Source organism: Diachasma alloeum, unplaced genomic scaffold (genome assembly GCF_001412515.2).
Source record: "Diachasma alloeum isolate Michigan unplaced genomic scaffold, Dall2.0 Dall_scaffold_00533, whole genome shotgun sequence".
Classification (NCBI taxonomy): Eukaryota; Metazoa; Arthropoda; class Insecta; order Hymenoptera; family Braconidae; genus Diachasma; species Diachasma alloeum.
In genome coordinates this window covers 383,200-407,478 of record NW_021680665.1, presented here as the reverse complement: position 1 = coordinate 407,478, position 24,279 = coordinate 383,200, and the positions used below count along the sequence as shown (strand labels likewise).

General features: G+C 37.4%; 1 protein-coding gene across 6 annotated transcripts in view; it reads right to left on the bottom strand.

The window, feature by feature from the left end:
• Window positions 1-24,279, bottom strand: part of LOC107042873 (anoctamin-8) — a 61,239-nt gene that overhangs the window by 32,781 nt on the left and 4,179 nt on the right. For all 6 annotated transcript variants that reach the window (XM_015264090.1, XM_015264092.1, XM_015264093.1 and 3 more), the window contains exons 3-6: window positions 14,378-14,538; window positions 8,686-8,962; window positions 8,261-8,449; window positions 1,317-1,502 (exon numbers count right to left, since the gene is read on the bottom strand). In XM_015264090.1, the coding sequence (XP_015119576.1) occupies window positions 1,317-1,502; window positions 8,261-8,449; window positions 8,686-8,962; window positions 14,378-14,538 (813 nt within the window). The remainder of the gene's footprint in view (window positions 1-1,316; window positions 1,503-8,260; window positions 8,450-8,685; window positions 8,963-14,377; window positions 14,539-24,279) is intronic.

The window sequence follows — 24,279 nt, the reverse complement described above, 5'->3', positions numbered from 1 at the left end:
CATTTCTATCGCTCTCACTCCAAGAGTTGCTTGGTGAAATTTGTCCATTTCTCTTCGATTTGGTACCACCAAAAATAGTGATGCCGCGAGACGAGAAAAGACGAGAAACTGCATTTTCTCGTCTCGTCTCGTCTCGACATATGAGAGATATTTCTTCTCTCGTCTCATCGAGAGTTGAAAGATTTTCTCGCAGCCTCTCGTCTCAACTCGTTTTATGTGGTCTCGTCTCACACCCAAAAGATAACAGGAAAAATAAGGGTCAAAAAATATAAGGGTTTCGTTTCATTAATTCTCTCGACCAACTTGTCTCGTCTCGTCCCATAACGCCTCTCTTCTCGTTTCTCTCGGGGCATCATTAACCAAAAACAAAAAACTGATTCTGGAAATGAATTGAATTCAGCTTACCCCTTCAGTTCTAGACACAATGTGAAATTCATTTTCTTTATTCAATGACAAAAATTAATAATGCGTTTTAATGACCTGGAGCGAACATGCTGTTACGATGGGAAGATTAAGTAATGGAAAGCTAAGTAGTACTGAATATAGTTATTACTTGGATGAATGAGCACGGAAGATTTAGGCGAATGTAAATATCTCGAGGCGTAAAAACCCTGCCATAACAAATAAAGCACAGAAAAAAATTTCCGGAAAGTATGATACACTGAGAAAAAAAATTTCTAATATCTGAAACATATATTCTTGAGACAAGTAAATTTTCTTCAATTGCGTAATTCTCTCAGGCGTCTCAACTCACATGACAAATATTTTTAAAATATTTTTGTACTCAAGTATGATTTTGTCGCAAATGTCCGTCTTTAGTGTTTTCATGATTTTTTCGTTATGCACTTCCAATATGCGAAGTGGAAAATATTCATGACGTAACACGGAACGATAGTGATGAATGAAAATTCATTTGAGTTCCGTGAAGTGCACACATTCTGAGATTTAAGCCATTGAAAATGATTTACTTCTCTCAAGAAAATATGTTTCAGATATTAGAAATTTTCTTTCTCAGTGTAGTAATGCAAATGGAAACTCAAACACGGTCAATTTGGTTCGAATATCTTTTGCATTAAGAAATTGTTCGGAAGTACACCAAACGTTTATAAATAAAGTACATATAATCTCCTACTCTTGAAACTCCCATTAAGCCGAGTTCCTGGGGTTTAGCTTCAACTTCAGAGCCAAAAAGCGCACAAAGTTGTTGAAATCTTACAAAGGGGATTATTCGATGTAAAACTTTTGGATCAAGTAAAAATTCACGAGTGACCCTGACGGTTAAAACTCTCTATAATGTACGAGAGCAAGAGACATACCACAAAGAGTGGTCTAGGCTCAACTAAGAGATCATCCCTCTGATCTAGTGTGCCCCACTTGTAGGCAAGCTCTGCGCCCTTGCGCTTCCAAGTTTCGAGGTATGCGGTTGCCCAGATGACGTTGAGAATGGAGAACAATACGTAGGCAACGTCCTCCACCGCCTGGTTCCTTCCGATGATGCCGACCTGCACAATTAGAAAGTGCCTTTTTTTTCTTACATCCAGCAAAAAATAAAATATTTTTTTTAGCCACAAAAATTCTACTTATTGCAAACATAATTGCATTTCAAAGAATAAATACAATGTTATATCAAATCAAATCCACAATATCAAATAAACTCGAGAGTCAATAATGGGCCAAAAGTTAATATACTATAAAAAATACTTTTTCTGAAAGTTTTTTGATACTGGTTTTTAAGATATGCATATATGTAAATACTAATTGTTTTTCTTTAACTGAAAAGCTTGTTGCGGTAGATATCGATTTAATTTTCGACAAATTATGATTCCCATTGTCCGTGAAAGCTCAATCAATTGCAATTTCAGATTAACCCGTCAGTAGGAGCGCGGTTCCACCAGCATTCTTGAGACGCGCGATGAGGGAGCCCCTCATCGGTTTCTCGTAAGAATAGAGGCAAATATCGCGACAGGCAGCTCGGTTCGGGGTTCAGCGGCACGGGTTCCGCATCCGTAATACCTAAAAAATTCGACTCAGCCGAAAAAAATATTCTTTTGTCATTTCGGCCGTAAGGCAGCGTTTCACGGACGCTCCGCGTCCGTGAATCCCTGCCTACGACCGTCATGATAAAAAATATTGTTCGTCATACGGTAAAAAAAAACTTATCTGACGAATATGATTGCAGCCCTCACCTTCGGCTCGTGCTGCAAACCTTATGTTCGCCAGAAAAGTTTTTTTCGGCCTAATGACGAAATATACTATTTTTCTACTCAACCCTGAGCGATAGGCGACTTTTATACACAACCCGACTCAACTAGAAAAGTTACTTGGGGCATTTCAAAAATTTCAGCAAAATATTTGCACTTATGTAGGGTATATTTCCTATGGAGTGGAAATTTTTGCGAGGGAAACGCTCATAGCGCACCTACCGACAGGTTCAATACACTGTTATTCGTCATTAGCACTATTGACATTCTGTGATGTTTGTAGATTAAACCTGCCCGCGAACATGGGCCCAATGACGTTTAGGTTTGTGATGTATTTAATAACACATTAAAGTAGCTCTACCCTTACGGTAAATTCAAAGATTATCGAAAACCGCAAAAAATAGCAGAAAACTCGATTAGATTCGGAATTCTAATTTTGTTCTCAATTTAATTATCGTTTTGGTGTTTCAAAGAAGAAATGTTTAAAAAGCAGGATTTAACCCAGTGTCTTATGTGAAAATCAATATTTCCATTGTAATCAAAGATTAAAATCTGAATTTTTTTTCATTAGATGTGAAAAAATCAAGAATTTTTTTGACATCTCATAGAAAATAATCCACCGTTTTGCAAACAAGTTATATTATTTATTTATAAAAGGGAAATGTTCAAAAAAATATCAATATTTTGCGAAATTTAATTTAGATGATACTGACTGGGTATGAATTTTTTCACATTTTTTCCATGCAATTTAGTTGAAAAATTAACAAAGTGAAAATATCCAAAAGTACAGCGTAGCTCGGCCGAAGGGTAAAGCTACTTTAAGTAAATACTATTCTCTTGAGTTTATATTGTGGCTACAGAAAGATGATTGTTTTGATATGTTAAAGGAAATTTCCTTGTTCTATTTACGCATTTTCCCAGGGGGTTGATTGGTTTTGAGATTGCTCGATGGAAAAGCAGAGGCTTAAAGGAGACCTGGTAAAATTTGCAATATTGTCTGATGAAAGGATACGAGTTGAATAAAAAATTTGTTTCATTTTGAGGCGATCGCCAAGATGTTTCTTTCGAAAGAAACATCTTGAAAATAGCGTAAAGTTGGTTCAATTTTATTCTGATGATTTCAAGTGACCCACTTTTCAAGTGACCAATATTCTATTAAATTTTAACTAATGAAACTCCATCAGTCCGGATTTCGGGCTTGCTATGAGTACAACAATGCATTATTTAAAAAAAAACGTCTCACATCCACATTAACCTGATTCAAGCTGAATGACCGGGTTCATTTAAGAATATCCAAGTAGTTTGGGCAATTTTTTCTGGAGGCAATCCTCATCAGAGTTTATAGAATAGACCAAGAGTATTTTTTAGGCGCAATATCAACTTTAGTTTCCGAACATATTTTCGAGAAAACGATTTCTGAAAAACTGAAATTTAACACATTGCGTACATATAAGCTGTATACTGAGTATACTATACTCCTACCTTCAATCCAATAGTTCATAGTATTAAAGCGTTTTCTTGTATACATAACTACCTCCAGTAACTACGACACATAACTACTTCCTTTATACTCTCTAGTTTTTTTTGCGTTATTAAAAAACATAAGTTTCCGGTCAGATAATTGCCAACAATCAAATTAATGCTTGACATTATTGACTTCCGGATGGATGCCTCGTTTGGTTTCAGCATTGCGCCGACGTTTCGCAAACATTGCAGTCTACATCTGCAGGGCTATGAGCTCCGATTCTGAGCTCCGACGTTTGGGGGCTGTCCTTATATGTCGTCCCCTGTGATGGTGGGGGAAGTGGTGGGGGGGGGGAGGGGGGTCAGACAATCGTATGGTTTTAATTGATCAGCTGGTCAATTATAATCAAATTAATGCTTCTTGGTACGACGGCCATATTGGGTGGTTTGAATCCCCGCGTTCCTGACGCCTGGCAACGGTCCGCTCAAGTTAAGTGATTACGCGGACCGAATTTACGAGATTACACTGAGAAAAAAATCTCCCAAAAATTAGTGTGCTGTCCCCCAACGCCGGGACATAACATGGGGTCGTCGAAACATTCATAAGTAGCACCCTAATTTTTGGTGGGACTCCGGCCACTTTTTCGGGGGATTCCCATAAAAATTAGTGTGCCACATGCGAATTCTCCGATGACTCCCTGTTATGTCCCAGCGTTGGTGAACAGCACACTAATTTTTGGAAGGATTCTCACAAAATTACGATGTATTTTTTTCTCCGTGTACATGGAGCACATATGCAGTGTTGCCATATGATCATTAGAGGTTAGACCAACGAGAGTCAAGTGTGAAATGGAATAAAATGTTGGTCACAATATTCATTGACGAAATTCCCGGAAAAATGTATTCGATAATGAAAAATCCGGAAAAGTATGGGGATGACGAGATTTTGTACGAAACTGAAATCTTGCTTGAAATAAAGTTGCTAATTTGAACGAAGTATTTAGATATCCTTCAGCTGAAGGAACGAGTTGATCAAAACCAAATAAATGGATTCACTCACGCCGAATCTGCTATCTGTTTCAGACAATGACTTGATGCAAGTTAAATTGATACTTGATTCGAGTTTAACTGAATCTAGCCTCAGAACAGATTTGAATTAGGTTAGGCTGAACTCGAAGTAACTCGAAGAATCTACTTGAATCAAGTCGAAGAATCTCCTCAAATCTACATCGATTGCGGCATCGAATAAGTCGATTCTCGGCAGGATTCAGCTCGACTCGTTTCAAGTCGTTTTTTCCACTTGATGTAGTACGTTTCTTTTGGGTGATCACTAAAAACGGTGCGTTTTATCTCACTCTCTCCCATTGAATCCAGCAAAATGATTGGCTTTTATTTCAATCAAGTTTTGGAATTGCTCAATGTTAAGGCTTCATATAAGATACCTTAGGGACAGTAGGAGAGCGGAATTCCGGGAATCCGTATACCCCCACTACGCGCGCTTATATATTTACCGAATAGATATTGATGACTAATCAATTTCCACGAGTTTAATATTTTGAATTCGTATAGTCCGCGTTACCTTTTCTAAACATAATCCCGCGCTATAGAATGGCAGCTGATGTTGGGGGATTGTTGGGGGACTTGAGAATAATCACTTCTGGACAACTGAAGTACAAATTATTGAAAGTAAGTAAATCAATTGAATGTTAATTAGGCTTTATTCTATCAAGATAATTCTGCGTCATCATTTTAATAATTGTGGTATCGCAGAAAAGAGGTGACCCTTGGGTTCGTTTAACCCTTCTGATTACTTCACTTGACTCTCACGTTTGAACTCTTGACCCTTAAGGTCATTTGCCCTTTATGATCACTTCGTTCGTCCTTCCCGTTTGACCTTTAACTCCGTTTGATCCTTATAATCACTCTTGTCCCATTGGAAAATGATCGAGGCCATAGGTCTCTTATAAGAAGAACTTATAAGAAGAACTAAACATTCGGGAGGCGATAAGAGTGCGGAGAGTGGAGGTGGGTCTCGAGCGCTCAGAGCTCGAGGTATCTTATATGAAGCCTTGACTGTAGTTTAATAGGAATGTTCATTCAAATAAAAAATCCTTCTCCTAAGAACAGGAAACTTATCATAAATTGACCATTTCGCCACAGATAGGACGATGTGAACCATAAAAATCCTAGAAAAATTGTACAGGGTGTCCCATAGGAATGTGTGAAAACTAAACTTATCTGCCGAATCATCCAAAATAACCTTGACTCTCTACGTTTGTGTTACGTTTACTAGGGTCCAGTCAGTTTTATTCCAACTGTGGCAGGAGGTTTAGTTTGTTAGCAGTAATGAGTGATTTGACAGTTCAAGAAAAAAGATATCTCATCGAGTGCTTCTATTCGAGAGGGAAAAAATACTGTGAAGCTTTTAGGGGGTTTCGTACTAAATTTGGATCCAAACGAGTTGCTGGCGAACCTGCTTTGAGAGGGTTGGAATAAATTTCTTTTCATGTTGATTGTGTGACATAACAAAACACATTACAGATTTTCGTAGAAATCCCGTTGGTTTCTAGTCATGATAATATTCTTTTTCTAGAATAATTGAAAATTTCGAGGAATACGCTATTTCAAGGCAAATCCCAACTCGTCCATTCGGAGAGCCGCTCAAGATTTTAAATTGACCAAATCAACGTTGCATCGCATCCTCCACGTTTTTTTGAAACTTCATCCATATAAAATATTGATGTGTCAGCGTTTGATAGAGGAGGCGATTCTGAGACGAAAGGAATTTTGTGAAAGAATGACACAAATATTCGAAAATGGCGAGCTGCATGAAACAGCAATTGTTTTTTTCTGACGAGGCACACTTTTGGCTAGACAACTACGTGAACAAAAATAATTTGAGATTTTGGGGATCTGAAAAACCTAATTTTTTGGTTACGAGATCTGCTCATCCACAGAAAGTCACTGTTTGGGTTGCTCTCTCCATGAAGGGTGTCTATCTACATTTTTTCGAATCTACCGTTACCGGAAATGAGTACAAAAGAATGTTAGAAACAAAATTCTTCCCTCATGCCAGAAAAAGAGGGCTTGTCAATGGGTTTTATTTTATGCAGGATGAAGCAGCTCCCCACCGTACTCACGAAGTTTTTGAAATTCTTAATACAGTTTATCGCGGTCGAGTTCTTGGTTTGGGATATCCAAAATTTTGTGGAGGGGGAATAGATTGGCCACCCTATTCACCAGATTTGAATTCGTGTGATTATTTCCTGTGGAGTTACATAAAAGGTTCTTGTTACGCAAGCAAGCCAAAAATAACCGAAAATTTGATAAACAACATTAAAAAGACTGTTCACGGTATTCCACAGGAAACATTCTACGGTTTTAGGAAACGTTTGGATTATTGCGCCAGTGTTGATGGCTCTCATTTCGAAAACATTTACTATTAATCGCACTTGTCACGTACAATTGTTGTAAGCTACTATTTTTGTTGGGTGAATTACATGTTTCAATAATGAATATACGGTGAAATCAAAATGACAACTCTCCTCCATCAGGAACTGTATTCCTTCTCTTTTTCCCTGTTTCCAGTAAAAAAAAATAAACAGTTTTCACACATTCCCATGGGACACCCATGGATGTAATGAATTTATTATCATTTTGTATGATGATCTGTAGTCCATTCAGAATTTTGTACTGCAGAAAGTTTACTACAATCATTGTATGCAGAAATCCGTGTGAAGAGAGTTCACTAAATAATGTTGGTTAAATTATGCACATTTTGAGTCAAAAATGACTCCGATAGTATGTAAAATAACGTCATTTTATAAAATCAAAAAAATAATTCAACATTGGTTTAAATGGGAGTTGTGAAGAGAAAAACGTGAATATCGGACACTAGATTCGACAAAGTAGGCTCGTTTCAAGAAAGCTATTTTCATGATTTCTCCTAAGATAAATGATTGATAAAGAAACTCAGTTTCAAAACGACAAATTGAATTTTTGTTCATTTGATAATTATTCCGGAAATGGTGACTTGATTCTAAAATTTCACGAGATCTTTTTAACAGTTGATGAAATTAACCAGCTAGAAGAGGAGAAATTAAGAGACTAGACAGGCTTTGGACGATACAATAAGGTCATGGAAAAATTAGTAGATTAAGCCGTGTTGGCTCAGATCAGTTCACTCCTTCCAGGAAAAAAAAATCCCTCCTCACATTATGTTCATTTTTTTCCCACAACTGGGCGTGACAAAATACAGACCTCTCTTCCTCCTAATCGTATGACGTAATATAACAGGAAAATAGCAAACCGGTTCAAGTTGACGTATGGCATTTGCATAATTGTGCAGTTGTCTCCCTACACTAACTCCTCATAGCGCATATTACGAGGAATTATCAGGAGAGTTTTTTTCTATCAAAATTTTGTCATCATTAAGAAGATCTTTGGAAATTTTCCCTTAAACGACTCATTCCCAATGTAAATGCGATAATTAACGTTTCGAGAGTCCATGTTTATTTAACTCTCAAAGAATGCCGTGGATATTTGAAGCCCTCATCATAATCAATGGTCGTGCATAGGTATTCATCTGTATTTACCCAGAATATGACACCCACTGCAGCAGGAACGACGAGGGCGGTGGTATAATGTCCCAGCCATGCAAAGTACATTGTTATCTTAACACCAAAGTAATTACAGATGTCGTCAAGGGGCTGAGGGCTGAAGAATGCTCGTACCCAGCTCTTCTGAAGTTTCTCGAGTGCTGGTAGCTCGTGGAGAGGAAATACCTAGCCAAAACGAATACAAGCCCGTAAACATTAATTGATTAACTCGATAAAGTTGAATAAAATTTATTCTGGGTGGAAAAAATCGAAATTTTTTGGAAATTCGAAGAAATAAACCTTCAAAAAAGATGTAATAGTTCTTAAGTAGGAGGAAGAAAAAAAAAGAAACAAATACAATCACAAAATACATGAATATTATTTAAATAACTTTGTCCTTTAATCTAGGTAGAAGCATTCACCTGAGAGATGACACCAGCTGAAATGCACTTGGGAATAATGGCCTGTCCTTCCACTAACTTGATACCCGGAAGACTTTTCAGGTCCTGCTGACCTGCCCTTAATGTATGGAGGAGATGAAGCACGAGAGACTGTCTCTCTTGGGTTGTGAAAAACTGTGTCTCGTCATCGCTGCCCTCAAAGCAACTTGTCTCGGTGCATACAAATTCCTTCAGACCGCCACCGTACTCTTGACGGAGGGCTTTCGGGAGGTGCATCTCCTCGGCTGCTTTGAGGAGTCTGCGGCAACAGGTGAATTTTTTTTATAAAGACGGATACATTTTTGGGGATTGAAAATGTCTTTTATATTCTCAACCCCCCCCCCCTTTGGGATTTTTAAGTTGTTATATTGGAAATATCGAATTTAAATGGAATTTATCTGAGAATGACTCTGGAATATTCTCGGGATTTTGTGCAGTTTCGTTAATTATGCAATTGTATAATGAACAAGTGATTTTCAGAACGAAAATTTGTCATTCCTGAAACGGTTTCATAATTCGATGGGGTGTTTTACTCGTGTGGTTGGTCTCGCCTTCGGCTCGGACGTCAACCCCACACGGAGAGAAATATTCAATAAAAATTACGTATCTTTTCCGTAATTCTGGAGCGAAATGTGATTGTAGGAAATTTTACGGAACTGTCATGGAATTTTTCCAGAGCGTTCTGTAATTTTTATCTGAATCTCCTGTGAAAAATTGCGATACGGTCCGTATTCTGTCATTTTTACTGAACATTTTTCTCCGTGTGCACATGAGTATATTACGTATGAAAAAATCCTATGGAGAATCCGAACATTTCCTGCAGGATTTTTCAGATAGGATTTCCTATAGGATTTTTTTATGGGATTCCCTATCAGGCTTTTCCTATTGGATTTCCTATAGGATTTCTTATAGGATTTTCAATAGGATATCCTATGAGATTTTTAATAGGATTTCCTATGAAATTTACGATCATAAGGATCAGAGTGAGGGTCAAAAGAGTCATATGCGAGTGATATAAAGATCACATAGGGTTCCTATGAGTGTCGTAAAAGGGTTATATGGCGTCACATGGGGACATACGGGGGTCATACAGAAGTCATAGGAGGCTCATATGGGCGTCATATGAGGATCAAATAACCTTCATATGACCCTCATATGGCCCCCAAATAATCTCTATATAACCCCCATGTATCCCCTATATGACCCCATCGAACTCTGATATGATTCCCATATGACTCCCATATTACCCTCAAATGACTTTAATATGACCCTTTATGACCTATGTATGACCCCCACATGTTTTCCATCTGGCACTTTCGACTCTCATTGTGACCCTTATGCCCTTAAATTTTATAGGAAATTTTGTTGAAAATCTCATATGAAATAATATTGGAAAAGCGTATAGGACATTCTATATGAAATACAATAGGAAAAACCAGATAAGGAATCCTATAGAAAATCCTATTTGAAACTGAATCCTATAGGAGAATTCGAACATTTCCTATAGGATATGCGATAGGAAATCCTATAGGATTTTTTCATCCGAGTAAGAAAACCCCTTTGCAACAGACTGGAACAAGATTTTATTGTAATGTTTTTTAAGTTTCCCAGTTTGGGAAGTATACAATACCAATCCCAGATGAGTAATCGTGAAAAGCAATTCAGGAAAAAGTCTTTTTCATTACTGAAGGGGTGACCGTGATGAAATTTGAACATCTATTGTTGATGTATTATGGAAGATGTTAAAAAGTAGGACAAATGAGGATCACAATTGATGATATACTATTTAGGCCGTATGTCGAATAATATTTTTGGACACTGCTGCGATGTTCACCTCGTGCCGGAAAGTGCCTTTCCGTCACTAGGCCCGATAAACTGCGATTTCGGGCCTAATGACAAAAAATATTGTTCGACACACGACCGTGAGAACTTTTCTACTTCATATGATTACAGAACTTGCCTTCGGCTCGTCCTGGAACCTCATATTCGCCAGAAAAATTCCTCACGGCCTAGTGTCGAAATGTACTATTTCATTTACTCGCCCAGGTAAGAATTACATAGGCTGACGATGAGAACAAGCCTGTATGAGCCCAGGGTTGGCGAGGCTCAGTTATTCAGGCCTGGGATAGGCTTGGTTTCATCGTTCACTTGAGCTTCAAATCAGGATGATTAAAGGGGCCATTGGCGAGGCTCAATCCAGGCCTAGTCCAGGCTTTTAGTATTCAGGCTGAGTACGTCAAGGCTTATTCAGGGCTCAGCAAGGCCTCGAAAATTAAAGTTACTTTCGATTAATTTCCTCAATTTTTATATCAATACTCATTAGCTAATGGTGGTGAAAACATTATCATCATCTACAAACATAGCTATAATTTTCCGCCAAGTTATCTAAGCTACCCCCAGACCAGGCCTAGAGCAGCCCTTTGTGCACGAGGCTACATAATTATTATTATCCTTATCTATAATTAATTAATCAATCGATTTTGAACTCATAAATCCATCGGACCTATCATTTATTAAAGTTCAGGAAGTTTAATTAGGATATCAACAAAATAACAAAATAACACTAACACAAGTTGAATTTTTATACCCGAAAAAAATGTATCATCCTAAGAAGTCGCAGGTAGCCCAGTGGATAGCGCGCTTGTCTACGGATCAGAAGGACCCCGGATCGAACCCCAGCAGAGGAGCAAATTTTTAAATGTTTGATTTTATTGTATTTCAATTTCCAGGTGCGCGGTAATAATCCAGGACGAATAATTAATAGAAACTAATGATGATAATTTTTTTCCCATCCATTGTTAAGTAACCGACAATCACAATCTCCAACAACGCTTACCAACAGTGATGTACGGTCCGACCGCACTCTCTTTCATAGGTTACTCTAAATTCATAAAAAGGGTTATGAAGCAATAAGAAATTGTTTATACAAATATCTGTAAACAATACTCCAGTTTATTTAGCCGAAGCTCGATTGAGCCTTTAAAATGTGGTAATTCAAGGCTTGAATCAAGCCTTGGCACCGAGCCTCGTTCAAGCCTTGCGGACTAAGCCTGAAACGAGGTTATCATTTTAGGGCTGAAGGAGGATTGATCCAAGGCTGAGCAGCCCTGATTGAACATTTCCGAGCCTTGGTCCAGGGCTTGATGAGCCCTGTTTCTATCGTCAATTCTTACCTGGGGCGTAAACGAAAAGTCTTTTCCTTTACTTGTAAATGAAAACAGCACAGTTCAGCCACTCGCTGAACGTAACATCAGTGTCAAAAAATGTTGTTCGACACATGTGAGTCAGGAATTTTCAGCTCGTGTGATTCCCTCGGCTTCGCCTCGGGCCGCCAACTTCACATTGGTGAAAATTGCGTCTCACTCGTATCGAAATATACTATTTAGTCATAACAGCCGCAGCGCTTTAGGCGCTATACGTCCGTAAAGCGCTGTCTTGCGGCCGAAATGACAAAATAGTATATTTCGTCATTAGGCCGAAAAAATTTTTTTGTCATGACGGCCGTAGGCAGAGATTCACGGACGCGGAGCGTCCATGAAACGCTGCCTTACGGCCGGAATGACAAAAAATAACGTTTTCCATTTTTATTTATAAAACCGGTCATGTACGTCAATTTTTATTTGATTAACTTTTTTCCCAAAAAGTTCGCTAGGCTCCAAGGAACAAAGTGAAACATTCGTTTTATGATCCATTTGATGAATCATGAAAACATTAAGGATAATCGGGCGAGCTGGGAGGGTTGGAAAAAAAGCAGCCATTTTTTTCTTTTTTTTAACGTATTCTTTAAATGATGGAAAAGGCGTGTGCAGTTTCAGACTGCCGCGGACCATGGTTAATTTATTATGAATTTTTGAAAAAGTGTTCATTTAACCCGTGATCTTATGGAAATCACCAAAAAAACTGCAAAACCCAAGGAAAAAATGCAGCCAAAGTCATGAAATTTTAGACACATTTAGAACATGTGATCAATGATTTTATGAGCGAATAAGATTGTCGCCTAGGAGCATTGTTTATTAATAATAGCGAAAAAAGCACTGAAAAATGAAATTTCTGCGCACGCTGCCCAAACGAGCAGCAACGTCCCAAGTACCGATTGGGTGGGGGTAGCGCGGTCAATTTAAACGTCTCTTGAGAGAGAGCGATGAAGCGTTGTGATTGGAGCTCCCTCGAGCCAGTGGTACCAGCTCCTGGTGAAAAAAAAAATACCGACGGTGTTGCCACTTTTTCGCATGGATTTATTAAAAAAAACAATCTGAAAACGATTCAATGCGTGGGACAGATGCAAATAAATTTGATTAGCTCCAAAAATAATTTTTAACCGGAGATACTCCCTAATATTACCTGCATTTTGAATCCGAATGGGAAAAATTTTTTTGTTCAGCGATTGGTTTTCTGCAGGAAAACAATAGAAACCCCTCCGCCTCACCTCCTACATTTCCTCCTCGCCCGATTATCCTTAAATATGAAATGAACAATAAATTGATCACTGCAGAAACGATAAAAAAAATGTTTTTCATTTTTTTCACGCTCTATCCAATGTATTGTGAAACTAATGATTCACTTTGTTCTTGAAAAAAGAAAAATGTCGTTTTCCGTTGAAGTACGGACCAAAATCGATGGTGGTCAGCATTTTTTCTACTTTTTAACATACCCTATCAGTATAGTCTTCCCATATCTGTTAAATGGTTGACTAGAGAATCCCTCAAAAAAATCAGTTGTTGAGAAGTGTACAAATATTTGGAACAATCCTTTCGATGATTTTGTAATAATTAAGGATATCCAAGTACTTTAACTATTTTTTCTCCAATGAAGATTTTTTTCTCCGTTTTTGTTTTTGTAGTCAAACATCAGAGCTTTTATTCTAGCGCCATTTGCTCTAAGTTTGCGGTCATTTTACAATGATTTTATTATTCAATCTTTGCAGATCTGAATTTGAATCTCGATACTGAATCGTTAGAAAACGTGTTAACAATCTGAAAAGAAATAGAAAGTTAACTTGTGGAGGAAGATTAATGAAATAATTTAACAAATGGTAATTTTTGAAAATTACGAGCATTTTCCATAAATAATTTATAAATAATCAATTTTCCACTACAATGATCATGTGTTCGGAATCATAACAATTTTATTCATGTTCAGAATTTTACCAGAAATCGATTCCAATGCCTAAAAAAATGATTTTTCCGAAAGTTTAAAGGGTTTCAATAAGGTATTTATACAGAACGAATGTGTAAAAAATAATAATTCTGTGTAAAATGTAATTGAATGACGCTGAATATTCATGATTTTTGTCAAAATTTTCTCACGCAATTTAATTGGCAAATTTGATTATTGAACATAGTTGCATCTATAGTGTAGTCGGTACCAAACTGTAGAAGATACTTGGATATCTTTCAACCTTGGAGATTCGAATAAAAACGCCGGAAATCAGAAGACTAAACTAGGTTTAATAATACGAGTATGTTAAATTACGACTTTTTGCAATTTCAAGCTTGACTCGTTAAATGAACATTGTTCGTAGTCGATGAAATTTTCCAGGAAAAAGTCCCTCGATAATTGCTACTGAAATAGCTTGTTAGCTATATGAATAAATGATTGTTTGCTTGAAATATGGAAGATTCTTTCTGTGTTTCCCGAGTTGAAGTGTTTGCAGTAACGTGAAAATTGATCGTACATTGGGAAAGGTGCTGTGAGGTAGAATCCATAACTATCCGAAGACGCATGATGACGAACGTGTACTACGAGTCCTGGTGTACCTGCTCGTAGTCTTCCAAGGAGCCACATTAATGTTTCATCACTGGCACCACTTGGAAACATTACAACAACGTCGCACTCCTGAAAAATCAAGTATTTATCGTTACAAATGCCACCAAAAGTTCATCAATATTGATAATCCCTTCACCCTGCCTTTATTCTGGACCTCACGCTTAACACTCACATGAACACCATGTATTTTGCTTGTTTTTGATTGATTTTTCGATTTTATAATTTTGATTGCAATTGGTCCAGAATGTTATGAAACATGAAGAAATTATGTTTTTCGAGTCATGTCTGTGAAAATTTGGATTTTGGGTGATTAATTTTTTGAAAATTCATGTCATAAATTTTAAAAGAAATCGACGAAAATAATATGAAGTAAAGGATAAATTTTCTCTTTTGTAACGTAATTCCTCAGAAACTGGTGGTGGAAAAGTATTCTATGGACAGATAAATTCACCGTTCGTTCAGCGAATTCTCGCTTTACACTCAGCCAAAAATAGTACATTTCATCATTAGGTTGAAAAAAAATTTTCGTGAGAAGGCCCGGTAAACCGCGATCTAACCGAGCGAAGCGAGCGAAGCCTTCTGACGAAAAATTGTATTCATCACACGGTCCAAAAGTATTTTCTGACGAATGTGATTATAGCCTTCGGCTCGGCCTACAAAGCCACATTCGTCACAAAATACTTTGTGGACCTTGTGATGAAAATAACTATTTCCGGCGAATATGAGTTTGCAATTACATGAGCTAGAAAAGTTTTTTTTCGGCCGTGTGATGAACAATATTTTTTGTTATAATAGCCGTAGGCAGGAATTCACGGACGCGTAGCGTCGGTGAAGTGCTGTCTTACGTATATTAATTTTAGTGGAAAATTCTTAATTTTTTTATAATTTGGTGGGTCATTTTTGCTAAAAGATTAGCAGTTTACTTCCGAATGAATATTCTCACGGAGATCAGACTCCTCCAGGACTTATGATCCTTATATTGGAACCTTATTTTTGACCTTCAATTCTGACTCATGTTTCTGACGCTCGTGAGCCGTAACCTTCTATCACTCGCTCAAAGAGCGCGGCGCCTCCCGTTTTAGTTTTTTTATCTTTTAGTGTGTTCCTCGAGCGTCGTCCGTCTTTTTCTCGGGAAAATTGTTTAGCTAAAAAAAGGAAAGACGTCGAACGGATAGAAAAGCGACGCCGCGCCGCTTGGCGGAAGTAAGTTCCTGTCGACCCCTCGAGCGCCAGTAATGTAATTCTTTTTTTTGTTCTTCCTTTTACTATTCTTGATTGTTATATGACATATTCAGCTCGCTAGCACATTGTCGTTTTGTGGCGAAAATTACTGAGGAGACCCCTCAACCCAGCGGCGCTGGGCTAACTGTGCGATGGTCGAAGCCTGGCGGCCGAGTGTGAGTGCTTGAGGCTTACCCTCATGGAAAGAACATATATCCGGACATATCTCAGTATATTTCACTTATATTTCGGCCAAAAATATCATATGCCAGATATATTCTAGATATAAATATGCACATATATCTCGATGTAAAATATTTAACATATATCTGCAATATATTATATCTCAGATATATTTTCGGCCAAAAATGTGGTATGCCAAATATATGCTAGATATAAGTGCTGCATATATCTCATTCCCATAAGGGTAAAGCTACAGCTTTCATCCGATTCCAATATAGTTGGGCACATTTCATTCGTTGGAAAATTCTCTATCGACGTACCGGACTGCTTTTTCATTACAAAAAAAATACTTCTACTTTTACAGCACTATTCTCACACACTCAAACTGATTTATTTTTAACCTTAGTTTGGTCACCGTAGGAGGGAGATGCAGCATAGCGTCGTTTTTGTTTTTGTGTCAGTAGGCTCGAAAAATCGCGATTCGTGGATTTCGGGCCCAATGACATAAAATGTTGTATGCCACACGGCAACAAAAGTGTTATCTAACTCATGTGATTATGATGAAGTCCCAATAGTCAGATAATACCTTTGTTACCTAATGACATAGTACCTTATCATTGTCTGGCTGAGCGGAAAAATACTAAAAAATGGAATTCTTCAATTCAAGTCTCTAGAGAATTACAATAATTAAAAAAATGATTTATATATAGAATTCCTCAAGAAAACAAATTATTTTCAACCGACGAATAATTTTTTTCCAGGCGTAATACAATTGCCCGTTGTGCCATGTTGCTGGAAACTTGACAAACGTGTTCAGGCCATGTAGAGTACATTTGGCAACGCTCGAGCCCAAATAACATGGTGGCGAATCCACGCAGAGATGACCAAAGTCACAAGATCTCATATGGTGACCAAACTAGGGTTAAACATATGATTATAATTATTTATGAGTAAAATATGATTGGCATCATAGTCGAACCCGATCGAGATAACAGTAAAACGGATAGTTCGAGCCACAATTGTATTGATTCGGACAATTATTGTTGGAGTAATTGTAGCAAAATAACAACAACATTAGATTGGTACCAAACAAAAGGGCTCACTGAACTCTACATTTTATGAGACAAGGTATAAATTTGAATAATTGGTTATCGAGAAAAACGTAAAACAAAATCAAACACATACACATATCGACAGCTTAGTAACAGAGCCACGTAACTAACAAAACCGATCATTTCCAGAAAGAAAATGGCATATTTCCAAAAAATGCGCGATTTATGCTCGGTATTGAAAAAATCATCGAAATAATTATTTTTCATTTTTTTGGAATAGACCAACGTATCTCCAATCATTTCCGATCAAATAAGAGTAAATCCCACTTACATTCCTCTGTTCCAAATCAATTTTAAACTTTGAAATCATCAAAAAAGTTGAAAATGTACGGCCTCGGGAGATACGTTGTTATGACTCGCATGTTGGAAATCGCTTGATTTTCAGTGATTTTTGGTAATTTCTTCCTCGATTTTCAATCGTGTGGTCCAGGGATTTCCTAAGTGACCAACCCCTCGGAGTGGAGCAAAGTAGAACAGTAAGGCCAAATAGAATAATAGCAAAAAATGCAGCCCAGGTAGGATTTAACAAGTGGCCCAAGTTGGTCCAAGAGCGGCCCAACCTTGACTAGTCATGGACCAAGACAGGCATCTATGGAAGGCTGGTCCAAGGCTGGTTCAGCCCCGAAATGATAACGCTTGGTCCATTCTTGGCCACCAAGACTGGGCCTGACTCGGTCGCCAGTCGTTAGCCGTGACTAATGTTCATTGATTCAAATGATGACAAAAATCAAAAATATTTTTCATCACGACCCTGAGAGTTTTTACAAATACGCCTCCCTCCCCTTCTCAACAGCTTGTTCAAGCTTGGCTCAACCCTGACTCATCCGGCATTGGTGGACAAGCGAAAGGGTGAAACGTTTTGAGATTCATGTGGGAGAAACAAACATGGAGTAAAAAAATTCTTGGTTGCCAGTAACCATTTCAGGTTTCAGTACTGAATAATACTGAAATCCCGAGAGCTAAGAGGCTTGTGATGACGGATTTTTTGGTACTGAATTTTAAGGATGTTTTACTGAAATTGAGTAACCTATTTTTTAAATTTCTAATATCATGCATTACACAAGTTTATTAAATTCAGTTCTTCGTTCTGGACACTGGGAACCTTTGCTGGTGGTTTTGATTACTGTACCTGCCTCTCCCATTTGACCTTTGAGAGCAATCAAGAATTCCCTTGTGTGACACTCAAGCACAAAGATAGCTTCAGTTCCTCAATTATCATTTTTAAAGCTGTCATTTTTTTTCTTGTTACCCATTTTTCGCTGTGGCACAGGAGACGTAAAAACTCGAGAACAAACGCAAGCAAAGTCAAATTTTTATTTATAAATTTTTTTGGAGATACGAACCTTTCTTTTTTAGATACTTTTCGTATACGTTTCTCTCACTCTGAATTTTCTGAGATACGCTTCTTTGTTTCGAATTGACTTTTGTATGGTGAAAGTTTTTACAAAATTCTGACATATATGAATCTTGATTAAAAATGGAGATACATTTTGTTCACACAATTTTTTAGAAATTGAGAAATTTTTGTGGTTACGTGACTCTGTTACTGAGCTGCCGAACTATTTATTTGACGTAAATAAAAATAAAAATAAAAAGTGTGTTGAAGTTCGACCAAAAGCTTTACTCCGAGTTACATGACTGCATCTATTTAATTCGAATAAAGTTCATTTATTTTAAATACATTATTTCTCTGTATATAGAATTATCAAAACACCTCTTTAAAGTTGGGAAATGCGATTTGGAAAGTCTTCTAACGTGGAAAGTTTTCTTCCCATAAAATCTTTCGTTTCTCAGCTAGCTATCAGACAAGAAATAATTCTCTGTATTGCGGATGACGTTAGTTCAGTAAGTATCGATTTGACAGGAAAATTGGTGAGGAACATTTTTTGTGTTCGATATCTATAAATTAGTTTCGCATATGTTCTTCTCTCACCGACGTCGGTGGCCGAGTGGATTAGACGCAAGTCTAGTGTGCGAAAGGTTGTGAGTTCGATTCCCCGTGGAACCGAATTTTTCAACGGAAGGCTCCGGCGAGCGGGAGGTTGCTAATAGAGGAACCGCCTGTACCGGCATGGGTTTTCTGTGGTTTCCCCATGCTACTTCTATGTTCTATAAGAGTGCGAATGCGGTACAGTGTAGAATCCACAGCCGCATGCATAGGGTTGGATAGAGTGCCGAATGGGACCCAAAAAGGGACTCCGAGACCGTGAAACAAAAAAAAAAAATATGTTCTCCAATAACTGAACAGAACTATCAACATCCCGAATTTCACGTGCTCTATTGGTTCATTAAAATATCCATAATAATTCCGAAACTAGAAAATTCAATAAAAATAATGAAATTATAACAACAATTGTATACAGATTGTCAAAAGATGGACTCAACGTCAACTAAAAGGAAACATTTGAATTGCTTTTTGCTTCCGCATGGGAGCCTTGCATTTGACCGATTTTTTTATTTTCCAATTTTGATTGCAAACAGGTCTACAATGTTATGAAACGTGAAGAAATGAAGTTTTTAGGGTCATGTCTATGATAACTTGGATTTTGGGTGATTAATTTGTTAAAAATTCAACATAAATACGGTCAAAATGTTAGGTAAAAATCTGAAATTTTGGATCATTATAGCTATGATGGACCTCAACTTTGACGTGCTGTTTGAGCCCGATCGGTCTAGTAGTTCTTGAGATATAACAATTTGTTGAAATGTCGTTTTTCATCAATATCTCAAAAACTACTGCACCGATTTCAATTTTTATTTGCTCAAAAGACTAGTCTCGATTACCTCTATCTAGGTCAGTATTTATACCCTTTCATGCAAAATTTTCGAGATATTGCTGTTTTTTCGTTTTTTTTTATTTTTTCATTTTTGTACGCACTATAACTTGAGAAAAAAGAAGATAGCAAGTTGAAATTTGCTATGATTATACACCTGTAATAATAATAATACGAATAATCATAGTAATAATAAAATATTATAATTATAAAACTGAAAAATCGATTTTTTTTAATTTTTTTTTTTACAGCTCTTACAATATTGAAAGTTGATATTTTGAATGGGCTCAATTGGTCGAACTGTTCTGGAGATATTTAAACTTTTCTATAAATCTATTTCATTAAAAGATTGAATATCTTTCTGTAGACACCATGTAGTATATGGTTATACGGTTGTATGCCTGTCACAAGGACAGGCAACTACTGCGAATCCATTCGGAAACTTGCTACCAATGAAATTGGTAGAAAAAACAAGCAGGGGTTCGACCCTATCCGACAGAAGGCATGTTGCCGTTATTTTTTGCGTCCTTCGTCTGTTTCGTTGTTTTTATTTCTACCAATTTCATTGGTAGTAAGCTTCCGAATGAATTCGTAGCAATTCCCTATCCTTGTGACAGGTATACGACCGTAACCATATGCTACCGGATGGCTACAGGAAAATATTCAACCTTTTAATGAAAAAGATTTATACAAAAGGGTATATATCTCCGAAACTGCTCAGTTGGTTGTCCCTATCCAAAATACTAACCTTCAGTATTGTAAGAGCTATCATCATACCAAATTTTGACCTATCCCCATTTTTTCTCAACTTATCGCGCGTACAAGATTTTTCATGAAAAATGGAAAAACGGCAATATGTCAAAAGTGTGTATTAAAGAGTCTATATAGGCTGAATGGCCTACATAGAGGCTATCGAGACAACTATTTTGAAAAAAAAATTGAAATCGGTGCAGTAGTTTTTGAGATGTTGAGGAAAAACGAAATTTAAACAAGTTGTTATATCTCAGGAACTATATCGGGCTGTAACAGCGCGCCAAAGTTGAGCACAATAATAGCTACAATGAGCCAAGATTTTAGATTTTTATCTGGAAATTTCATCGTATTTATGTTCAATTTTCTAAAACTTAATCACGAAAAACCCAAGCTGTCGGATACAAACATACAGAGATGACCTTGAAAACATAATTTCGCCACGTTTCGTAACATTCTAGATCATTTGCGATGAAAATTTGAAAATTGAAAAATCGTTCAAAAACTAGGCAATTCAGAAACAAAAAAGAAAAAGATTAATAACGCAAAAAATAATGGTCACACGCCTTTTGTCGGATGAGCTCGAAGTTCTGCTTATTCTCCTATGAAAAAAATGTTTGAGATTGAAGGCGAGTTCTACTGGAAATTGACGTAAAAAAAATTAACAGACTTGACATTTTTTGTTGCACTAGCAAAAATTTCTGCATCCTCTAAATAATTAAACTGTACGTTAAACTAAACGTTCTAAAAATTTAGGAATGAATAGATGCAATTACTCGACCGGTCACGCACATATTCCTTGAATTGAATAACTGAAGGACAAGCAATTCAGTGGTAACGGTCAGTGTGTGACAGGAGTTGAATAGAACCTAGGGAGATCGATTAGTAATTGTCGTGTCGACGAACTCGAAGGGGATCGTATGCCACCCACTATCCCCACTTGCCCCGACCCATAGTGACCCATAGTCAGAGTATATGTACACATAAAACCGCTGCTCACGCTTCAATAACCACTGCAATTTCCATCATTTTAATATACCTTTTATTTTTCCAGGCTCCTAACCGTTTTAGTCTGTTCGATTTGTGCATAGGTATATGAGTGAATAGCATTCTTAGTTTGGAAACTGAGTTTTGGCACGAGATTACAGTGTTCTGGCTCTTGTCCAAGTTATACATAACTCCTTACTGTGTATTCCTCGATATCTGGAAGGTGTTCTTAGTGTTTTAGGGATGAGGGGCGAGCGTTCGATCAAGTCACGTACTTCTAACCATTAAAAAAATATTAGTTTGAGGATGTTTCTAGAAATGTTTTGGTAATAACTTTATTCATGTCGTTTTCGTGTAGAAATTTCGTTTTTGCTTCCGAATGGAAACCTTGTTTTTGACCGATTTTTTTATTTTCTAATTTTGATTGCAAATGGTCTAGAATGTTATGAAACGTGAAAAAATGATGTTTTTAGGGTCGTGTCTGTATGTATGTATCCGACAACTTGCGTTTTTGGTGATTAATTTTTAGAAAATTAAACATAAATACGGGGTGAAATTTGTAGATAACAATCTGAAATTTTTGCTCATTTTAGCTATTATTGAGCTCAACTTTGGCGCGCTGTTTCAGCCTGATCGGTCCAGTAGTTCCTGAGATATGACAACTTTTTCAAATTTCGTTTTTCCTCACTACCTCAGAAACTGATGGACCGATTTCAAAATTTTTTTTTTCAAAATACTCGTCTCGATGGCCTTTATGTAAGTCACTCAGAATGTACAGACTCTTTAATACACAGTTTGGAGATATTGTCGTTTTTCCTTCTTTTACGATAAATCTTGTACGCACGATAACTTGAGAGAAAAAAGGAGGTGGCAAGTTGAAATTTGGTGTGGTTCTAGCTCTTGTAATACTAAAGGTTTGTATTTTGGATGCGCATAATCGGCCAAGCAGTTCCTGAGATATGGAATCTTGATATGGAAAATTTACCAACCGTTCTAGAATCTTCGTTGTTATCTATATGAGAATTATTGGACTGGAAGGGTAAAATTTATTACGCGTCAGGCTAAAATTTCTCTAACGTAGAATAAAATTTGATCATTATATATTAATTTTTACTAAATTTCGGGATAGAAATGAGGAAACGATTACTCATGACATAGCTTGTCCCAAGAATAGGGCATTGCTACGGATCCATTTGGAAGCTTACTACTAATGAAATTAGTAAAAAAAAAAAAAAGAAAGGGACTAATAAGGCAAAAAGTAGCGGTCACATGCCTTCTGTCGGATAGGTTCGAACCCCTGCTTGCTCATCAATATTCTAATCTGAAGGATGTGAAACGAGGGCTATGATGAGCTCGTTACCAGGGTAGAAATCACGCCGCTCGAGCTCGGCTCGGAACCCGTATCCCAGCTAGAAATACGCCACACCGCCCCAGCTTGGGATAAACTCCACGCGCGTCACATGTACCCGAGGTTGAGCCGCGTCACGCGCTCACAGCCCAGCGTTAGACTATTACGCGAAACGCTTCGCCGGGCTTTAGTTGAACGGCCACTGCTCAACCTCAGGTTCATCTCCAATTACTCAATCCCAGTATACTTAACCTCAATAATGATTTGACAGGTCCGATGGCATCGTGATTTGAGCGAAAAAACAATCGAATAAATGTGAAGATGGCATGCTTTTTCAGATGAACAATCAAAAGCTCATCAGAAATAACGTGATATTAACTAATCGAATGGGATTAATCTGAAAATACAAGGTAGAACAATTCACTGAAACGTAGTCAAAACTTTCTTTTTTCTCGCGAATACAACAAACAAAATCAAGAAAAATAATCACTTGAAAAACGTTAACGAACCTTTATTATTAATTATCAACGCTACAGGAGAGGATATTCTTCATTTTTCGATAGGCCTACGAGTTCTAAGAATATTCTACGATTTATTAGGGAAATGTTGAATACAGGTATGCCAAAATAACACGCATGAAAAAATTCAACAGAAAAACCTAGCGCTTTCTATTAAATTTCTATTGGAATTCTATGAGAATTCTCTGGAAGTTCTATTAGAATTCTATTCGTTTCTTGCGCCGATTCTATAGGAGATTATGCAACTTCATGGACTCTTTTTGTTAGGTAAAATTTGGTGCAAGAAAGTAAATAGGTTTTTATTTTCCTATAGATTTTCTTAGGCGTAAGATTTCTAAGTTTTTTCCGCTCGGTTTTTCTTGATTTTCCAAAGTATTCAAATTTTAAATCGATATTCCAAAAATGCATAAATATCATTCTATTCCACCCTCCACTCGAAACGACACGACTCAATCGGAGCTGAGCTCTAAGCGTTGAGCCACAGCTCAAACTCAAGTGCCGGGTTATGCCGTCTGATGAGCGTTCGACTGTGAGCCGGCATGGAGCGGCGTGTCGCGGCGTGAACTCGGGTCAAGCGGCAAGCCGAAACTGAGCTCGCGCTCACCCGAGTTGCGGCTGAATCCCCGGTTGAATTTCTACCCGGGTATCTCCCTGCCGTTTCGATATATCTTGCAAAAACTGACCTCGTAGTGAATTTCGGTCTTATCACGTTTTATCACTTCGCTACTCAATTTCAGAGAATGTTGACACTTTTTTCAACTTTTTTTAATGGAAATTTCTCGTATTCGCCAGAAGGTCTGGGTTTTTGGGCTGATAAAAGCATATTGCTGAACCTCCGCATGGAAAGGGCTCGATCTGGCGACATTGGAGCTATGTAAACTGCGGTAATCTTGGTTGAATTCCGCACATTTTGTGCC